Source organism: Pleurodeles waltl, chromosome 12, assembly GCF_031143425.1.
Source record: "Pleurodeles waltl isolate 20211129_DDA chromosome 12, aPleWal1.hap1.20221129, whole genome shotgun sequence".
In the NCBI taxonomy this organism is placed as follows: Eukaryota; Metazoa; Chordata; class Amphibia; order Caudata; family Salamandridae; genus Pleurodeles; species Pleurodeles waltl.
In genome coordinates, this window is record NC_090451.1 from 435,887,705 (window position 1) to 435,907,593 (window position 19,889).

Consider the following 19,889-nt stretch of genomic DNA (forward strand, 5'->3'; position numbering starts at 1 on the left):
GTGGTGGGTGCCAAAAAAGACTGTCGCACAGGGTGCCACAAGCGCTAAAGCCAGCCTTGGTTGGAAGCATAGATGTTGTGTGAGTCTGGTATGTCCCTGGTAGTGTAATGCCATGTAGGTGTGATTAAGCACCTGGAACTGGAAGTGTATTTGAATAGGGAGCTATTGGATCTCAAGGAGGTGATGTGTGATGTTAGTGCTGCAAGGTAGCTTGAGTGATAGTCATGCACTGCTGTGTTTGATAGTGTCACACTTACATATTAGCTGTGATGGGATGGTGTAAAAGAGGGCATCAGTGCACTTCACTTGACATGTGATGTAGGCCTGGCAGATAGTGTATCAGGTATCAGGAGTGAGCCGTAAGAAGAAAAGTCAGATTATGCTACATGTATCAAAGCAGGAGGGTGTGAAAGGGCTACTTATATCATAGTGGATGTGTATATCCAAAATCCAATTCTTATCATCTCGGGGGAGTGAGCTAAAGTCACTATCACCTGTTCTTTTTTTTTATGCCCCAACATTAAGTACATCCGCTGAGATGGCATTCTGCAGAATGTTTTGTATCCCAATTGAACTTCATGGGGTGACATTACGCTTCAGTTACTTGAATGGCACACAGTGAAAAGACCTTACTAAACACAAAAATGCCACCCTGATCAAAATGGGGCCTCTGCGACATGTAAGCCAATAACAGTATTTCACACATCCCCATATATCTAGCTCAGTGAACATGACACTGTGATCAAGCACATATGATATTCCCAATGCTTACACTGAAGAGATCCTAAATTATGATGCCTGCACTGATAGTATCATGCCTAGACTTCTTCTGAATTTTTATCATACCTATGGCACACAAGGATGTACAACATCAGTCCAACACCTTGGATGGCAGTATGCATGAAATGCAACCAATTACTTTTTGGGTCCTGTGTCAACTAACAAATGGTGGTGAAAGGTACAATGGGATACTGGGATTACTTAGGGTAATTATGTTCCTCTTCCCCAGAGAGGCCTTGCATGTGTTAAGTGTTACTATAGGCATCTCACAAAACAACATATACCGTTAAAGAATGCTGGGCAATAGCTACATCATGATCCCAACTCAACCTACTCAATGTTATAAACTTTCAATGAAGCAAGGATTACAATGTTCTGAAAGTTTAAAAAGCATGAATATTAAGAAATCTATTTAAAAAAATACAACTTCCTATCCTACACTAACAAACTAAACACTAGCTTACACTATCTAAACTTATCCTAAACTTCCTCTATCTACCTATCCTACACTAACTAACCTTAACACTACCTTAAAATAACTTATCCTAATCTATTTTAAACACTAAACACAAATAGCATGTTAAACATCAACTCCGCACTCATTGCACACATAGATTGGCACAATGGAAACAGCAACTACATCTAAACATAAACTAACTACACATGTAAATCTAAACACAGTGGTTTTGGTATTTTGCTTTTATAAACATTTTTTAAAAATGTTTAAACATCAACCCCCACCCAGTAAAAACCTTAAAAACTGAGAAAAATATATGAAAACAGTTACCTATAAAAACACGTAAAAGCTAACCAAACTACACTAAAGCTATCCTAATCACTAATTATATGCCTAAATATTAAAAACCAAACAAGAAACATAACCATAGAACAATATTGTCCATGCCAGAGTTCACAAGAGTTGAGACACTTGCACCAAGGCCTCCTCCGTTGTCTCAAAACGTTGCCAGAGAATCCCATCCAGCCTCAGGTTAATTTTCCTTAATGCAGGTGTAGCCACTGGCACCTGGGTTAGGGTGGCTGTTGCTGGCTTGCTCCCCCCCAGTGGTTGGGATTGTGGCAGATGTTGATGCAGATGTAGTGCTGTGAGGGATATTCCAGGACCCCGCTGACTTAGCACACTCGCATAGTTTGCCCATCTTGCGGTAGGCCCTAGATACATTTCTAATGTGACAGTCCTGCCGCATCTCAAATGTCCAGGCCTTTTCAGCTGTCATGTTATCTAGAATGGTAATGGAAAACTATTTAGCACAAGCAGTACATGTACATGATGTGCGTAAAAAGAGGCTGACTGTAAAAATATCATATCTGTCTTACCAGACCAATTTCGAAATTAGAGATAGATTTCCGACCAATATACTATCACTACAATATACTGTCACTGAGTCATGTGCCATTTGTGTAGGTACTAAAATGTGTAAATGTAGCCACAATGAGATTACAACCATATACAGAGTAATGATTCACACTCATGTTGAGATTGCATCATGCAATTGGGCTGATCCTTGCTCATTAACATGAGTGAAAGTGTTTAAGGTGATACAGTCCAGATAGTGGGGCTCTGTGCTGCATACGACATCTGGTGTAACACAAGGCAGCACACATTACTGGCTTCACGTACTGACTGTCAGATAACCAATACATGGATAGGGTATTGTCATTTATCTCTTACAAAATATGACTGGGGAACATTACAATTATTTATCCTCAGGCAAATGTACTGGAATGCAACATATAGCTTCTGGTTCACACTTGTAGGCAAAAACATGGTGAGTCATACTTCAACATGTTTCTATGCACACATCATTCCAAGGCTGCATTCCGCTGCACACATTATAAATTAGACAATGCATCTCAGTAGTTTGTGTCTGCATGTCAGAGTATTCATCGGACCAAGAACCTTGTTGCATTTAATGCAGGAACCTTGCACCATGACTCAGTGGGAGGCTCAAGTACCCCTGAAGCTAGATTACAGAAGTCATACCTTGTGTTAGGCTCAGAAATTTGAGATCTAGATGTCCATATGATAATGTACAAATTCACAGACACACATGTAGTGATGTCATTTGTTGTCTGTCATGGGTCAAATTCATGAATTGTGAAAAAGTGTCCATCACAAAAACGTATACTGCATCTATCATATTCAAAATTGGTTAGATTGTGATGGCAACCCTGGTGACACTGTTATACATGTTTTCACAATTTGGCTTTTGGTTTGTCAAACTGCTGCAGGGACAACTATGTTGTCTACAAACAAATTAAGTGTAACACAGCAGGTATGCTTGGCCACCCTTATGTCAGTCACACTGAAATGGTGTAGGTAGAGAGCTCAAAAGCATGCAGCAAGTCTGAGCAAAGTATGCTGCATGTTGAAAGAACATATGTGGCATGATCCCACATTGTGTGTGACTCTGATTCCATGATACCTACCTGTTCATGCTTGCTGACAGTGTCTGTGTATTGATATTGCACACCAACGCACTGCTAACAACTCTGATGTCTCCCATGCCAGCATAACCACGCTTGCCGGAACTATGCAAGGCTCTTTTTGTGCCTTAACCACGTATGTGGTAAACTACACAAATGCATTGTTAGGGCACAGAAAAAGCCATCAGTTGTTCGGGAGAGGACAAGGAGGGCGTAGTGAGGTAAGTGGGGCAGGGGTTGGGGATGGATTAACATATTGAGATGGGTTGGGGGTTAGGGCGGGTATTTTTATTTAAGGGGTGGGGAGTTTGGGTATTTTCTTTTTTTTAGGGCTTAGGGCGAGGGGTCCGGCTATTTTATTTTATTAGGGGCAGGAGTTGGGGGGTTTGGGTATTTTTTTATTTAGGGCTTAGAGTGGGGAACAGGGTAATTTATTTTTAAAGGGATGGGGGAAGTTTTAAGGAAGGGCGGAAGGAGGAAGGAGGGAAGAGGATGAAGGATTGGGAGAGGACGCAGTGAGGTAAGTGGAGTTGCGGCAGGGTTGTTGGGTAGTTTTTAAAGGTGAGGTGGATTTAGGGCTTAGGGTGGGTGGGGTGTTGGGGTAGTTTAGGTTTTAGGGGTAGTGGTGAGGGGTCAGAGTAGTTTTTTTGAAGGGCTCAGAGCAGGTGGAGGGGTTGGGGTAATTTAGTTTTTTGGGGTGAGAGTGGGGGGTCTGGATAGTTCTTTTTAGGGCTTAAGGTAGATGGGGTTGGGGTAAATTGGGGAAGGTTTTAGGGTTCAGGGCGGGTGGCGGTGTCTGGGTAGGTTCGTTTTTAGGGGCCGGGGTAGTTTTTTTTTTTAGGGCTTAGGATGTGTGGGTGATCGAGGTAGTTTTTCTTTGGGCTCAGGGCAGTTGGGACGGTCGGGCAGTTTAGTATTTAGGGGCAGGGGTCAGGATAGTTTTTTTTAGCGTTCAGGTTGGGTGGGGGGCCAGGGTACTTTAGTTTTATGGGGCAGGGGTGGGTCATTTGGGTAGGTTTTGTAGGGTTCAGGGCGGTTGGGGTGGGGTACTTTAGTTTTTAGAGGCCGGATGAGGGTGTTGGGATAGTTTTGTTAGGGCTCAGGGTGGGTGGGTGGGTCAGGGTAGTTTAGGTATTGGGGATGGGGTAGTTTTGGTATTAGGGCTGGGGTAGTTTTGGGCCTCAGGGTGGGTGGGCTGTATGACAGAACCACACATTCCGTGTCCACATATGCCTTTACTAGGCATGCTTTTACAACAAATTGTTTCGGCATGCGTGGTTCCATCATTCAACCTGCTCAGACAAGCTTAGCAACTCACATTCCACTGTGCTTCTACATTCATGGAAACATGATTATTTTGGTTTGTGCCATTTGTTGTACGAGATAATGTGTTTGTGTTGAACACATGCAGATTATGCAACAGATGATGGTTATTGTGCCCAAATCCACATGACTATAGATGTGTGAACATTCACACAAATGTAAAGATGCTTAGATCTTATGGGTCTGCTTACATACACTCTACATTCACAATGACATTCTTTCTTGTTCATTCCAAATGAATCTGGGGACATGTTCTGGTGTGTTTAGCACACTGACAGCAAATTGATAGTAGGTGATTGTTACCTCCTAGAACACATCACAATGTTACATGTCACATAGGTGACACATATGTCAAAATGCTACATATATGTACTTATGACACTTACTGGTAACATTGGGGTCCCGGAAGGTGTGCATCTCTGCATGTGTGAATAATAGATGGCCACCTATGAGAAATGATTTTGAACACTGCATTGTAAATAGTGCATTCACATATGCTTACATTTATATCTTACAAACTATGCTATCACAGTATTTCAGATGTATACTACTGCTGAGACACACATATCTAAATGTGACAGGATTATTGGACGCAGATAGTCCGTTTGCAGGCCTGAGCTGGATGGATGATGAAGTTCAGATGTATCCATCATCATATGCCTGAAGCATGCCTCAGACATGGGAAATATTTAGCAATGCTGGCCAGCATCATGTTAGACTCCAGTGTACCATGACACATGGGTGACAACATTGACCCACAGAATAACAAACTGGTGGTGGTTTAATGGAAAAGGAGAGGCATATACTATATGTGACATCTTAAAAGCCATACAAGGGTTTACTGGCACTGGTGCAAAGAGTGCTGACTAGTGGTAAATCTTTGTATCTTCCAACTTTGTGCAAGGGTGCATGCCTTGTCCACAGGTACTATGTTTTGGTATTGTTCTGAAAAATACGCAGTTCTGCTCATGAAGATGTTTATAAGGCATATTAATCTGTGTACATGTGTAGCACAATGCAGCACACATGGTAGATGTCACATAAATTGGGTCTGGCAATTTGGAAGTATTCCCTGGTCATTCATGTATGTTACATAAGGAAATGCTCATAATTAGAACTACCACCTACTAACCATTGAACATCCCCTTGTGCCAGGGTATGGCAGTAGAGCAATTGCCACAGTGCTTGCTTTACGTTTGCTTAATGTAGCCACGCTAAGGCACATAAAGTTTCCTTGGTTACCTATTTTATTTTGATATACATCTTGTACGTTGCAATGTGAACATACATACCTATGGGTCCGTCATTTTCCAGTCCAAGGAGGTAGGTGAGATTAGGCTCTTGTGCCACCAAACCAGCCCATAATGTTTTGATCTGCACGCCGGTCCAATCTACCCCAAATGTCTTCTGAGGATGCCAGCGCACACACTCCCACCGATCTTTCCTATCCTTGGCTGGGTAGCCCTGGCTTAGCCTACCCTCGGCTGCCTGCATCCTGGGCATGTAAAGGACTATTACCCTAATTAGTCCACCTCACTCTACATCAGAAAAACTCTTCACCCTTCCAGACATGTCCCTATTCCTCCCAGACACACTAACAACCAAAATAACACCCCCCTAACAACTATAACTACCCCTAAAAGACAAAAGCCAAAAAAGACAAAGTCCCAACAATACAGAGACAAATATCTTGACAAAACAATGAAAAATAACAAAAAGGTATTACAAAGACACAAGACAGAGACAGAACACACACTGACTAGACCAAAAAATCACAGCTCGCACAGACACTCCCAAAAACACCTGCAGCAACTAGCACAAACTAACAGAGTAAGAGAAAGTGACAGTAACTTTGCACTTAGTAGTATGCATCGTTTTTTATAACACATCTGTACTGAAATTGCCATTGCGTGATGAATGCACAGCGCAATGTGTGGGTTCTGACCCACACAACTGGCATAATTTATTGAGAGGAGAACCAAATGATTATTGTAATGTAGTAAGACATTTTCAAGTTCATCTTCCTTTTGTGATTTGCAGTAGGCTTGGCTGAAATTAGGTAGCTCTGGTGATGCTGGAATTATGTCATATGTGTTGTTACACCCTATGTTTCATGGTACTTGGCAGAGCTTTGGACTGGGTTGGTACCACTTGGCGGGTCTGTGTGACAGAGGGAAGTGTGAGAATGGTAGAAATGAGTGGGGATAATTTGTACATGCCCCTGTCACTTCATAACAGGGGGGATGACACATGGGCCGTGGAGTGAGTCTGGGTTCGAGTTGATATGCATTCCTATTCAACCAACCAGGTGAAAAGCATGCGACATGGCAGCACAGCGAGGCAGGGAACAGGATCTGTCTGATAACACTTCAGTTGTCACAGCTGTTAGTAGGATGCCCACCTGAATTACCCCATGGTTATATGGTCAGGTGAGGATTACTCTTGGTCCCAATATGTCATGCTTTTGTGTTTTCATAGTCTGCCCAATAACTTTATTCATTCAGTCTGTCAGGAATCCTGCCATAAAGATGTGTTACAGGTGCAACTCGCACTCAAGGCTTGCACATACACTTTAGTATGGGTGGGACGGCCTGTCTCACCCATACTAAAGTGTATGTGCCACCCAGCTTGCAAAGTTACTGGATTTTCAAAAACATATGCAGCAATTCCAATATAGCACATATGATTGTCAGGCAACCATGCATTTGCACACAAAGCTAGCTAGACAGGGTCTGCCCTGTAATGTGGTGATAAAGACATGTCTGCACTCAGAGCCTATTTGACTGAACCAATATGTGTGGCGCATGCACAATACACCATGGTAAATGTGCTAAGTAAATCTATTTGTATATTGTTTGAGCCAAACAAGGCCAACTTGTGTAGCCCTGATAAGTGTCATTAATCATGAATAACACAGTGTTTTTCAAATTGTCTGCACCAAAGAGAGGCCATTCATACCCATTCACATTCAATAGTTATATATGCATTCCCATACATACCAAACCAGGTAAACCTTGAAGTATGCCAGTAAGTACTACCTTCCCAGGAGTGGCATTAGAAGGAGTTTGACCTTAAATTATCCTCCTTACTTCATTCTTCTATGTGTGTTGCATTATGCGGCACACGTAAATGGAGGAATATGGCTCACAGGATATTTTGGTTAGCAGGAAGCCACCCCTTCATCCACAAATACATTCCTGCATGCCATAGTTGCCTCCTTGCTCCATGCTCTAGGCAGGCAAAATAGCACTGGCACAGGGTAAAAGGCATGATTGTTTTGTATTCAGTTAGATGTAGCACTTGCAATTTGCTCTCAAACATAGCCATGCAGTAGGAAGACTATCTGTGCTGCACTGTGTGGCCATGCTCATTATATGTCCCTCTGTTTACAATCACAGGACATCAGGGGAACTATACTGTGATACACATGTATTGATGTAAACAAACATCATTATGCGCAGCACAGACTCCCAGTCATCACTCATTGTTTGGTTTTACACTCCCTTTGGACTGTGCTAGAGTGTCTGAAGGTGAACACACTCTTGCTGCATACACATTCTAAGCATGTGCACACTGTTCCACATTGCAACCTTTGTGTTTTGTATGTCATGGACAGGCATGTGTTCTACGCATGGTGTGATCATGCACCTATATTTTTATCAAGATGATGTTGGGCAGGGGTGAGTGTGATACACAGCATCAGTCCTTTGGAAAAGGTGAGTGAGCCATTGGGCCTCACTGCAGTGAACCAGGGTCCCATGGCCATGTTCACTACTGATGTTCAATGAACTTCATGCTGCCAGACACACATGATCTCTGTTTTAAAGGTAGTAGCAGTACATCTACTCTGAGGGTAGGTCTTTGTTTGGCCCTCCTGGTTCAAGAAGATTGCATAACCTGACACAGGCATGTGTAATGGCACACACTCAATTGCCATTTCCCCTTTGGGGTGATACAAGATGTGTGATCCCCTCAACTATGCACACGTACACTCAGTGCAGGGGTAAACTACTCTTGACATGCAGAGGTAAGTTCATATCCAAATTCCTCCATCACCCCATGTTCAATGAGTTATTGTGGGTACACATATAGTTCTTTTGACTTCTGACATGGACACTTTACACTCAACATCTGTGTATTCTTCAGGTGTTGTAATGTTTGCAAAAACCATCTCCATTGTCATAATGTTTAGGGTTCTTACATTGCAAAGTCATCTGCTGATTTTGTTGTGTTAAAGGACTTTGAGTCTTGTCACATTGCTGTGCAATGTCTGTGAAATGTGTATTTGGCAATTATGGGCTGAAGTGGTGTACATGACAATGGGGCCAGGAATTGACTCACATGTGTAGTGTTTTGAGGATCCCCAGACATGTGTGCATATATTCTGTACAATGCATGCACCACATTGGTGAGACATATTACATTGAGGGCCACATGTACGAAAATCCAAAATTGCGAGCAGTAATTGTGAATCCATGTGAATTGCAATTACCAATTCACAATTTGGAATGTATGTAGGTAGTGAACACCAATTTAGCAAATCGATACAGTCGTAATGCAATTTGCATAATTGCAAATTGCGATTAACTAAATTGTGAATGGGCAGTATACCCCAGACCCACAATTTGTGATTGAGAGTCGCAAATAGCGACTAGGAGCAACAAACAGGGAAACTACACTTTCTAGTGCTGGGTAGGGACCCTTGAACCAGGAAGTGCCTCCCATGAGTGTGGGAGGAGTCTAGGTAGCAAAGACAGAAGAGGCTCACTAAGCTGAGAAAAGCAACTGCAGCCATGAGCAGCCAAACAGAGGAGGCAAACACAGCAAGGAGTAAGAAGAAGTTAAAGTTATCAAAGAAAGAATTGGAAGCCCTCAATGTCGAGTGCTGCCTGCATCATGATGTACTCTTTGGGAGGACAGCAATGACTCTACCTGACTCCCAGAAAAAAAACAGTGGCTCGATATACAATCAAAAATAAATGCAATCGGAGGCAGACACCGCACAGCTGATGAAGTGTGTAAGAGGTGATATGTCCTCAGGTCAAGGACCAAAGAAAAGTTGAAGAGTAAAAAAGGAGGCGCTTGGAACAGGTGGCGGACCATCTACAGTACCACCACCCACAGCAATCGAAAGCATGGTGGAGACAACACCTCGAGCTGGAGGTTGTCATGGGAATAGGGGGTGCGGACAGTTTAGTACCAGGGACCTCCAAAGGTAAGTGACACAGATTGCCTTTTCACACTTCTCAAGGCACTATGCACACAACCTCCGTTCACAAAAGCATGCATTAGTCAGTAAATGCCATGCCTAAAAGTCCAGTGCAAGTATAGTGCATTATGGGTAAAGTAGTTCAGTAGTCATCTTAGGGATGAAATGTAATTTTAATGAATCAGACATTAAATAGGTATTGACAATGTAGCCCCTGTATCCCACCGATCTCCCTCAGGCATCCCCTTATGTGCCCAGTGTGGAGGGAGGTAATGATGCCAACATGGCAACAGGGGAGGCAGTCAGCATTGCCACAGGAGAGTGCAACCCCCAAACCCACATTTGAATTGACCCGGAGCCCACAGAGGTCACAGAATTGGACAACGAGGTTGCAATCCTGCATCTCAGTCCAAGGATAGGGGAGAGCCATCCACAGATAATTGCAAGGTGTGGGTGTGGAAGGCGTCGTCTGGCGCATGATGCAGCTGCGGAGGATGGCAGCACTCAACTGTTCCTGGGTGTGGAGGCATCCCTTCTCAGCAATCAATGCCTGCAAAACAAACAGTTGTGTTTGATGAACAGAAATTTACAGCAGATGAAACAGACTCTAAGACAGGGCTTTGGGAGCTTGGGGACACAATTGGTTCCCATGAATGGCAACATGATCAGCCTCGCCACTGCCATCAATGGCCTAGGCAGGGAAATGGTGGCAGACCATACCCATGTAAGGCACCATGAGAGCAGCGCTGCTATATGAATGAACCACCTGAGCCAGTCCATTTACCATCTTTCCACAACCACAACAAGCCTGTCGCAACGCACAGTCACACTCCAGGTGCAATTGGGACATTTTGCTGGGGATATGGCCAGGGGACTCACCACATTACTGCAGCTGTGGACCTACTACAAACCTCGCAGGCAGCAAGAGGCACCGGTAACACCCCTCAGGATAGTTAGGAGATTTCAGTGTAAGCAGCATTTCCGCCTCTGATGCCTGCATAGCAGTGCCCACCAGACATATGTAGACCAACCAGGTATGGGCCATGGTGATCAAAGCTTTGGGAGGGTGTGATGTTATAAGTTTATTTTTTAGTAATGCACATGGTTATAATGTGCTAGGTGATGTAACCCGATTTATTTTGTATTATTGGTACGTTCTACTGTATTTCAATTCACATAAGGCTATCCTGAGATTAAAGGGTGTTTGATTTGGACAACTTGGCTATATGTGTTTGATATTTGTGAGGGCAGTGTCGATCTTCACTCACCTGGCAAAGGAAATATTGCAATGTGATCCCATCAGCGTCTAACCTCCATTGATGTGCTAGCATCTCCAAGCTGTTGTAGTGGTGGCTTCTGCTTATCATCTTCAAAATCTGTGCCATCTATGTTGAGTTGTAGCCCATGCCTGGTTGCAAAATTGTGTAGGATGGCACATGTAGCCACAATTTTGCATGCAATCTAGGGGGCATATTGGAGTACACCTGCACATTTGTGCAGGCATTGGAAACGTGATTTTAACATGCTAAAGGTCCTTTCAATGACAGCTCTGGTGTGCAGATGTGCTATGGTGTGGTACCTCTCATTCTGATTTGAGGCGGATAGGTATGGGGTGAGTATCCTTGGCCTCAACGCATATGCACTGTCACCTGCAGAACAAAAATGCAATTGTGAGCATGGCATTTCCTGGTTTTGCACTGACACATATCTGTAATTGAGGTTTGCAACTAGACATTACCTAGTAAATATCCATCATCAAACTCCCCACGTTTTAGGCACGTTCCACTGTGCCTGAAGATATAGGCATCATGTGTGCCCCCTGGGTATTTTGGCACTATGTCTGTGATGACATTGTGAGCATCGCATGCCATCTGGATTTTCAGTGAAATAGTACTTTTCCTATTGCGGAACACATACTCAAGATGTGCAGGAGGGCAGATGGGTACATGTGTCCCAACCACATACCCTATTACATGGGGGAAGTTGGCAATTCTATAAATGTTCAGCTTGCTGTGTATTTCCTGTGCATTCCTGGGAAGATAAATGTAGTTGGGCTAGTGTACAAGTATGGCATCTAAGAACCGTCTAAAGAAAAGTGACAAGGAACTTTGGGACACCCCACCAGCAACAGCAATCAACCCCTGATAGCTCCCTAAGGCTAAAAAGTGCAGTGAGCACAGCACTTGCACATGTGTGGGGATGGAGCAGCTGTGCAGGGTATGGCTTTCAAGCTGAGGTTTTAGCAGTTGTAACAGCTCAAGGATCACTGTGATGCTCAGTTTATATTTTTCATATATTTCCTCTGTTGTCTGTAGATATTTGGTCTTCCTGGATCTGTACATCATCTCCTGTCTCCACCTCCTCCTCATCTGCTGGGCAGCCTGGAATTGCCTCCTTAATGCAATCACATAGAGTGCAGCCATTGTGGGAAACCCAGATGCCTTCTGGATCTGCTTTTATACTGGTGATCTATTGCGTTGGTTACATATGCCAATGTGGAAACATATGTGTGTGCCTAAACTGGCAGCATGGCTGAGACATATGTGTGTTCTGTAATATTGGCTCTCACAATGGTACACTAAATTGACTTTTACACGTGACTGTGGCCTACACTTACATTGCATGACACAAATGGAATTTACAACTAGTCCTTTCAGAGTTGCTCCGGGAACTATGGTCAACATACAAATCTTCAGCAATGTGTGCCACACTTACTTATGAACACAGGATTAGTTCACACACCATTCATTTATTTGAAGTTTAACTGATATTGAGAATAGGTACACCACTGAAGAAACATTCACTCCACACTTAGACATGATGCACAGTTTGTACTAATATTAAGTTGTCTTGTGTAACACATGATTATTATCTTGATTTGTTAACCAGTGCAGATGGTGTGGTTTAATCTATTCAGACAGTGTGAAATAAGACAACACTACACACAGATTTTATGGTGCTACTACCATTATAGAATTAGCCAGGGTATGACAGAATGGGAAATAATTATCTACACATTTGCTGTAAATTGTGCCCACTATATGCACATGACACTAGGGGCAAGATATTTCACTAAGGAGCACATTACAACACATCAAGTGACCATCACTGGGAAAGGGCAGGAATGCACAGTATTCAAGCCATTTGGTACATTCCTGTCCTTTCATCCTGCAGTGGCACACAAAGGGTTGCCTAGATGAAACTCATGCACCCTTGCACCATGGTGCAAGCGTGTCTGTGTTGCATGGATGATTGTTTTAGTGCAGGAAGGTGCACCTTCCGGCACATAAAAAATCCTTAGAGGCATATTCCTCAATGTGTGCCAGAGGATGCAGCACACATAGGATGCAGAAATGTCTTAGATTACTTCATATTTCTCCTTATTATGCATCACCTGGGAAGGTATATTTATTTTAAGCATTCACTGGCTTACCATGTTTGGTATACATGACAAGAGTCATCAACCATGGGAGTTGCATGGATACACCCACACAACATACATGAAACACTTTATTTATGTGCAGTAGTGTAACACAGCATTTGCTGCTAAATTCCATAGCTTCAGATTTTGTACGCCATTCCAAGCCACACAAAGTTACTTGGCAGGACATCAAATATCTGACTTAGGAGTTTGCATTACACATACCACAATGCATGGTGCAAGTATGAGGCACAGGACTCTTTCATATGCTCCAAGCTCCATCAACAGAAACAGATATGGCTATTATGTGATACATTTCTACATGTTCGTTGGTATGTTGAATACTTCAAATTTACTCACCAGCAAGTAGGCCATTCCCATTTCGGCCATTCTGTTGATAATACTGTGCCAGAAGATGTCAGCATCATGCACACTTTCAGAATATTTGGCCAGCACATTGATTAAAATCCCCAGGTGGTCCACGATGGCCTGGGCGTTGATTGAGTAGGTATGTTTGCGGTTCCTCTACAGGTGTGATGATTTTGCAGGGGGAACCAAAGGCACATGTGCAATCCATGGCACCCAAGACATGGAAAAATCCCACAATGGCATATAGGCTTTGCTTCGACTTCAGCTGTTGTTGGTGGTTCTTGGTAAATAGGAGGTACTGGGTTGTGAGACCGATGATGGCATCCAGGACAGTGGGTAGGAAGGCAGAAATCATGTCTGGGATATCCTTGCAACACTTGCTGTTGCGACTTGAAAGGAACCATAAGCAAACCTGTGGAGAACAGCCATCAGTTTCACCTGGGGAGGAAAGATGGTGGGCCTGGCAGTTTTTCAAAGGAGACTTGGGCCAATCTTGTGGAGAAACTCTATTATGGACTCCCTCCTGAGCCTATATAATTTGATAACCTCATCTTCCCTGAGGTTGATGAGGGAGATTCGCTGCTAGTACTTATGCTCCCTCCTCCTTCACTGCCTATGCGGTGGTCTCTTAGCGACGCCGAGCTGCAGGATCACAACGTCCATGGCATAGTTGAGCTTGCCAAACAATGTTTTGCTTTTTATACCACAGCCACTGCATCATTTTCTATGGCTGGGTTACTGATGCACAGATGTTTTGGCTCATTTCGGGCTTTGCACATCCCATCCAAATGAGGCATCATACATTGCCAAACCCATAAATAGCACTGCGTTCACTTTTCTTGATATTTTGCGTGGGAAGCCTACCTTGCATATTTTAATTTGTGCATGGCGCAGCTAATTTAGGTGCAGTTTTTGCCTGATGCAAGCGTTAGAAAATGTCACATTTGGGAAAATGCGTTGTCTCATAGATATGGAGTAGTGCTTGTGCTGCCATTACATCAAAACTTGTGGTGCAACTGTAGCACGAGCTTCTCATTAATATGACACTAATTATCTCTATATTTTATACCAGTCTAGCTTATACTATATGCAATGCCATTTTACCACATTGTGCATAATCACAGTGCTTTCAGTCGCAGGCTGGAACCTCATAGCACTATAATACAGAAGTCTCTATTCCCCATTGCACCAATCAAGACTCCGTTTTTGACTGGTAACAAACAAACCATCTACAGTGATTGCATTAAAAATGAGCAGCATTGTATTATATTTCATCACATGCTGACAGCTTGGCTTTTGGGCTCACCAAGGTAGGCTGGTATTGACTGGCACCTGGAGTGTGTGTGACCATTCGTGAATGCAGCAGCCCAGTTGAACGTCCCCTTCAAGTCTGCTTCTGGCCTGGCTTGACAGTGGGTCCTCAGTAGCAGCAGGTGGCACTTGGGGCTAAAGTGGTTGTGGGCTCACCTTCTGAGTCCAAGCTTTCTCTTCTGAAAGGTTGACGAGTGCTTTCTGTGCTGTAGTGCACTTTGCCTCGCCATACAGGGCACGAGCCAGAGCTAGGAGGAAAATCAATGCAAGGCACCCCTAACCCCCATGATTGCACAGGTATTGGCGGCCTGGGTTTCCGGCCGGGGGCAGTGGGGAAAGAAGGCCCACATCATGATGTGCATGTCGTGCCATGCCACTTGTCTGGGTTGGTATGGCGGCAGCACAAGACAACAATTAAACCATGCAAGCTGGTGCCGCCCATCTGGAGCAGTCCTGATGAGGGTTCACTGTAAAAGAGCAGAAGGGGTAGACACAGGATCCACATGGCCGCTGGATTCAGCTGTCACCGTTTATTTGCTGAGACAGCAGCCTGGCCCTCGAGACATGTGTCTCAGGGAATCCGGATGGGTCCGTGAGAGACAGATACAAGGTAATATTTGCTATAAATGTGTCCACCAAGACAGCTGCAGTTCACCCAGTTCATATAGTGCTTAGATTACGCGCACGAGGCTGCTTAAAGCACCCCATTATCCTCACCACCCGTATCAGGGAGCTTGTTTAGTGGCACTTATGCAATTTAATGCAGTGATCTGGACAGCAGTATTATAAGTTGATGCGTGGTACGTGGCAAGGCTGCCACTATCTTGTGTATTATTTTATTAATTCTCGCTCTCCCAAAGTCAGCCAACCATTCTCCTCGGTTTTAAATCTCTCCCTCTCTGCTATGCTAAGAGGCTTATTTGTGCAGATCGTATTTTACAAATATAACACACATGGTACTTCAATAACTTACCGTCTGCATAGGTAGGTGCTATCCACAAATTAAAAGTCAAGCACAGAAGCAGAAAAACATTTCCAGTGATCATTTTTGCTGATTTCACATCCACTTGAAAATTGTATAAGTGTTCCTTTCGGTGTCTTTCAATGGCGGTGTGACTCAGGGAAGCTTGGATCCTTAATTACCTAAGGAAAAGAAAATTAAACATAATTTTCAGGCGCTATTTCTGTGCGTTCTCACAACACAATTGTAGAGATTTCTTTTGTTTGTATTTCAACAATATTAGAAGGCTAATTTTAGCTGCATTTTTTAAGCAGCGTCAACAAAATAAATGTAAAGGAATCCTTGTTCATACCATACAAAACCACACCAGTCCCTTTTATGGCATAGCTCTCAGGTTTCCCAGGTACATGAGTAAATACCTCACCCAGCACAGATTACTTTTTCACAAATAAACCCTTTGCCGGGCTTAAGTGTCAATTTTGAATACATATAAATCACCCTAGACCCTAAACAACACATGTGGCAGGGTGCAATGTATTTAAAAAGTTGTGCATGTACTATTAAGTTTTACATGTCCTAGTAGTAAAAAGCTCACAAATGTGCTGTTCACTACTGCAAGGCCTACCAATCCCCTAGGATGACACTGGATTAATTTACCACAATTAATAAGGGATAATATTTGTTTCAGGACAGGTAGAAATGTCAAATTTGTAGACTAAAATCCTCCCTAAAGGTAAAGCTGGAATTTAAGTCACAATTCTGAAAATGCACCTTTTAGAAAGTTGGTATTTTTCTTGTCCTAACATTTTGCTGCCTGCACCCTGTTTCCTGGGTCACCGACTAGGTGCTATTGGCAATTTGCATTTCTGTATTGCCCCGTGACAGCCACACAATAGAGGGACTGGGTTTTGGCAGGATAGGCCCTCCTAGCTGGATGGGGGGGGAAGTGGAACTGTGCACAGTCCCTTGCATTTAAAACACACTGCCTCAGCACACACACAACAAACTTCACCCTCCTTTTGTTCCCCAAGACTTCCTGTGACAAGGACAGAAGGTAGCAAATTCCAGACACTTCTGTGGGGGAAACTCCAGATGTTTTTTCCACTTCAAAGCTGGCAACAGATATCAACCTAGGACCCTCTGACACTTTTCAGTTCACCTCTGGACCTGGGGAAGGACTCTTAGAGGATTGCCCTGCTTTCTATGGCCTGCTGTGTACTTCAGAGGACTGCCCTGCTGCACCAAGAGCACTGCCCAGCTGCCTGAAGCGTGTCTTGTGACCACAGCTGTCTGAAATCATAAATCATGCCAAACCATATTGAGTGCTAGTATAAGTGGTGGCACTTGGGCTGCTGGAAACGCAACATGCTCTAGTAACGCAATCAATTCAGACACCTCTGTGGAAGTTACACTGCATAAATAGGAGGCTTCCATGACACCTTCTAAGGTGCATACAGCATAAACAGTCTCAGAACTCCTCTTCCATCTCTTAACCCCTTCTGTGCCGAGGACGTAGTGGTTACGTCCTTCGGCACAGTGCTGCTGTGCCGAGGACGTAACCACTACGTCCTCGGCACACAGCCCAGAGGGAGTGCTCTCGCTCCCTCTGTGTGCTTCCCCCCACCCCCCCAAAGTCAGGGTTGGAAGGGGAAGCCCTTCCCCTTCCACCCCCGACCCCCCCAACCCCCCATAATGACGTCAGCGCGCGATCGCGTGCTGACTTCATTATGGGGTTCTCGCCGCACAGGAAGCCATTTGTTTCCTGTGCGGCAAGAAAGGAAGAGGTGAGTTTCTCTTCCCGGTGGGTGGGGGGTTTTGCAGAAAGAGGCACCGGGGAAAAGGAAAGGGTTTTCCTTTTCCCGGTGTCTCCTTGAGCATTCCTGCTGCCCGATCGCATTGTGATCGGGCAGCAGGAATGCCCACTAGACACCAGGTTTTTTTTTATTTTTTATTTGAATGTGTTTTCAGTGTCGGGGAGCGGCCCCTTGGGCAAGCGTTGTGCCCCTTTTGGGGGCAACTACTTACGGCCATTTCTGGCCCCCTTGGGGGCAGATTGGCCTACTATTTTAGGCGGATCTGCCCCCAAGGGGGCAGAAACCACTGGATCACCAGGGAAGTTGTTTTATTAGTGTATTTATGTGGGGGGGTGCCCCCTTGGGCAAGGGGCGCCCCCCTAAGGGGGCATAGAACTGATGGCCTTTTCTGCCCACCTTGGGGGCTGATCGGCCTATTTTGTTTAGGTCCATCTGCCCCCAAGGGGGGCAGAAGCCACTTAGGCACCAGGGATTGTGTGTGTAGTGGATGGGGGGGCGGCCCCTTGGGCAAGGGTCGCTCCCCTTTGGGGGGCATGTCTTTTAGGGCCATTTCTGCCCCCCTTGGGGGCAGATCAGCCTATTATTTTTAGGCTGATCTGCCCCAAGGGGGGCAGAAACCACTAGAACGCCAGGGATGTTTTAAAATTTGTTTATTTTTGTGGGGGGGCGTCCCCTTGGGCACGGGGTGCCCCCCCAAGGGGGGCATTGACCTGTTGGCCATTTCTGCCCCAGGATGGGCCTATTTTTGTAGGCCCACCTGCCCCCAAGGGGGGCAGAAGCCACTTAGACATCAGGGATAGTGTGTGTGTGTGTGTGTGTGTGTGTGTGTGTGTGTGTGTGTGTGTGTGTGTGTGTGTTAGTTTCCGTGTCTACACTGGTAGGGATTCCAATATTGACCCCCCTGGTTGTCCTCCCACTTTTGGAGTTACTGAGAAAATTGTCTGGGATCTTGGTAGACGACTGTTCAACAAAGGTCACCATTTGTACGTAGATAACTTCTACACTGGAGTGCAGTTGTTCAATGAATTGTTTAGAGTGGACACTGTTGCTTGTGGCACAATCCGTTCTAACCGGAAAGGCTATCCAAGGAAGCTTGTCTGTAAAAAACTTGAGAGGGGACAGTGCTGTGCCTTGCAGAATGATGAGCTGCTAGCTTTGAAATTTTGAGACAAGAGGGATGTCTACATGCTAAGTACCATCCATGATGAGAGTACTTCCCCCGTGACTGTTTGGGGCCAGGTTGCTGAAGTGCACAAACCTGTGTGCATTTTAGATTATAATAAGCACATGGGAGGTGTAGATAGAGTTGATCAGAGGTTGGAACCTTATACTGCTATTCGTAAGCCTTACGTTTGGTATAAGAAGTTAGCAATTCATCTCTTCCACTTAGCAACCTTCAATGCTTTTATTGTGTTTAGGGATAGGTCTCCAGAGTCAAAGATGACATTTGTGAAATTTCAGGAGTCAGTAATAGGGAGCCTTATTGTGGTGGAACAGGCCAGATTTCCTAGAGAAGCAGTGGTGGAGGATGTGGCTAGATTGAAAGATCACCACTTTGCTGAGCACATTCCTCCCACACCCAAAAAAGACTTTCCAGCTAAGAAATGTAGAGTGTGTTTTCGAAGAGGTATCCGGAGGGAGACTCGAATGTACCGCCCAGATTGTCCTTCAAAGCCTGGGCTGTGTGTGGGTGGTTGTTTTAAGAATTACCACACCCAGAAGAATTTCTGGGAACAACCATGAGTGTAAACTCATGTCTGTTTTGTATTTTCATGTGTTCAGTTTCATGGTTAGCATTTCTGTCATGTACTTAGAGCTTTTGTGTTTGTAGTTTTGTAATTCTTTCTACTTAGTTAGGGGTTCCTCTGTTTAAAAAAACATTATACCATTGTGTGTGAAGTGGGGCTTGGCTGAGAGTGTACATATTGACTTGCTGTTGGCTACTGCAACACACTGCCAGCCAAACACCAGTCCACTAACTCCCATCAGCTGGTGTGATTATTGTATCAGGCATGTGGGCGTATGTAAGTGATGGGCCCTTGAGTGGCGCTGTCTGTCGATGTGAGTATTGTAATGTGCTGGGCCCGTGGCTGGCGGTGTGAATGGTCTTGTGTGTGTCATGTATGAAAGTTGTGTGAATGGACTGTAAAGCGGTTGGTGCCTTGTCGCGGCTTTGCAGCTCACGACCTGTGAGTCATTGGTTCAGTTTTTTGCCTTTCAGTTATTAACAGTACATTTCATTTTTGTGAAAGCTCT

At 44.4% G+C, this 19,889-nt stretch overlaps 1 protein-coding gene across 4 annotated transcripts in view; it reads right to left on the minus strand.

Moving 5' to 3' along the window:
* LOC138267774 (cocaine esterase-like) overlaps positions 1–19,889 on the minus strand; it is a 403,040-nt gene that overhangs the window by 290,006 nt on the left and 93,145 nt on the right. For 2 of the 4 annotated variants that reach the window (XM_069216969.1, XM_069216968.1), the window contains exons 2-3: positions 15,832–16,001; positions 4,935–4,994 (exon numbers count right to left, since the gene is read on the minus strand). In XM_069216969.1, the coding sequence (XP_069073070.1) occupies positions 4,935–4,994; positions 15,832–15,904 (133 nt within the window). In that variant the 5' untranslated portion in view covers positions 15,905–16,001. The remainder of the gene's footprint in view (positions 1–4,934; positions 4,995–15,831; positions 16,002–19,889) is intronic. The other 2 variants (XM_069216971.1, XM_069216970.1) reach the window with 1 other exon arrangement.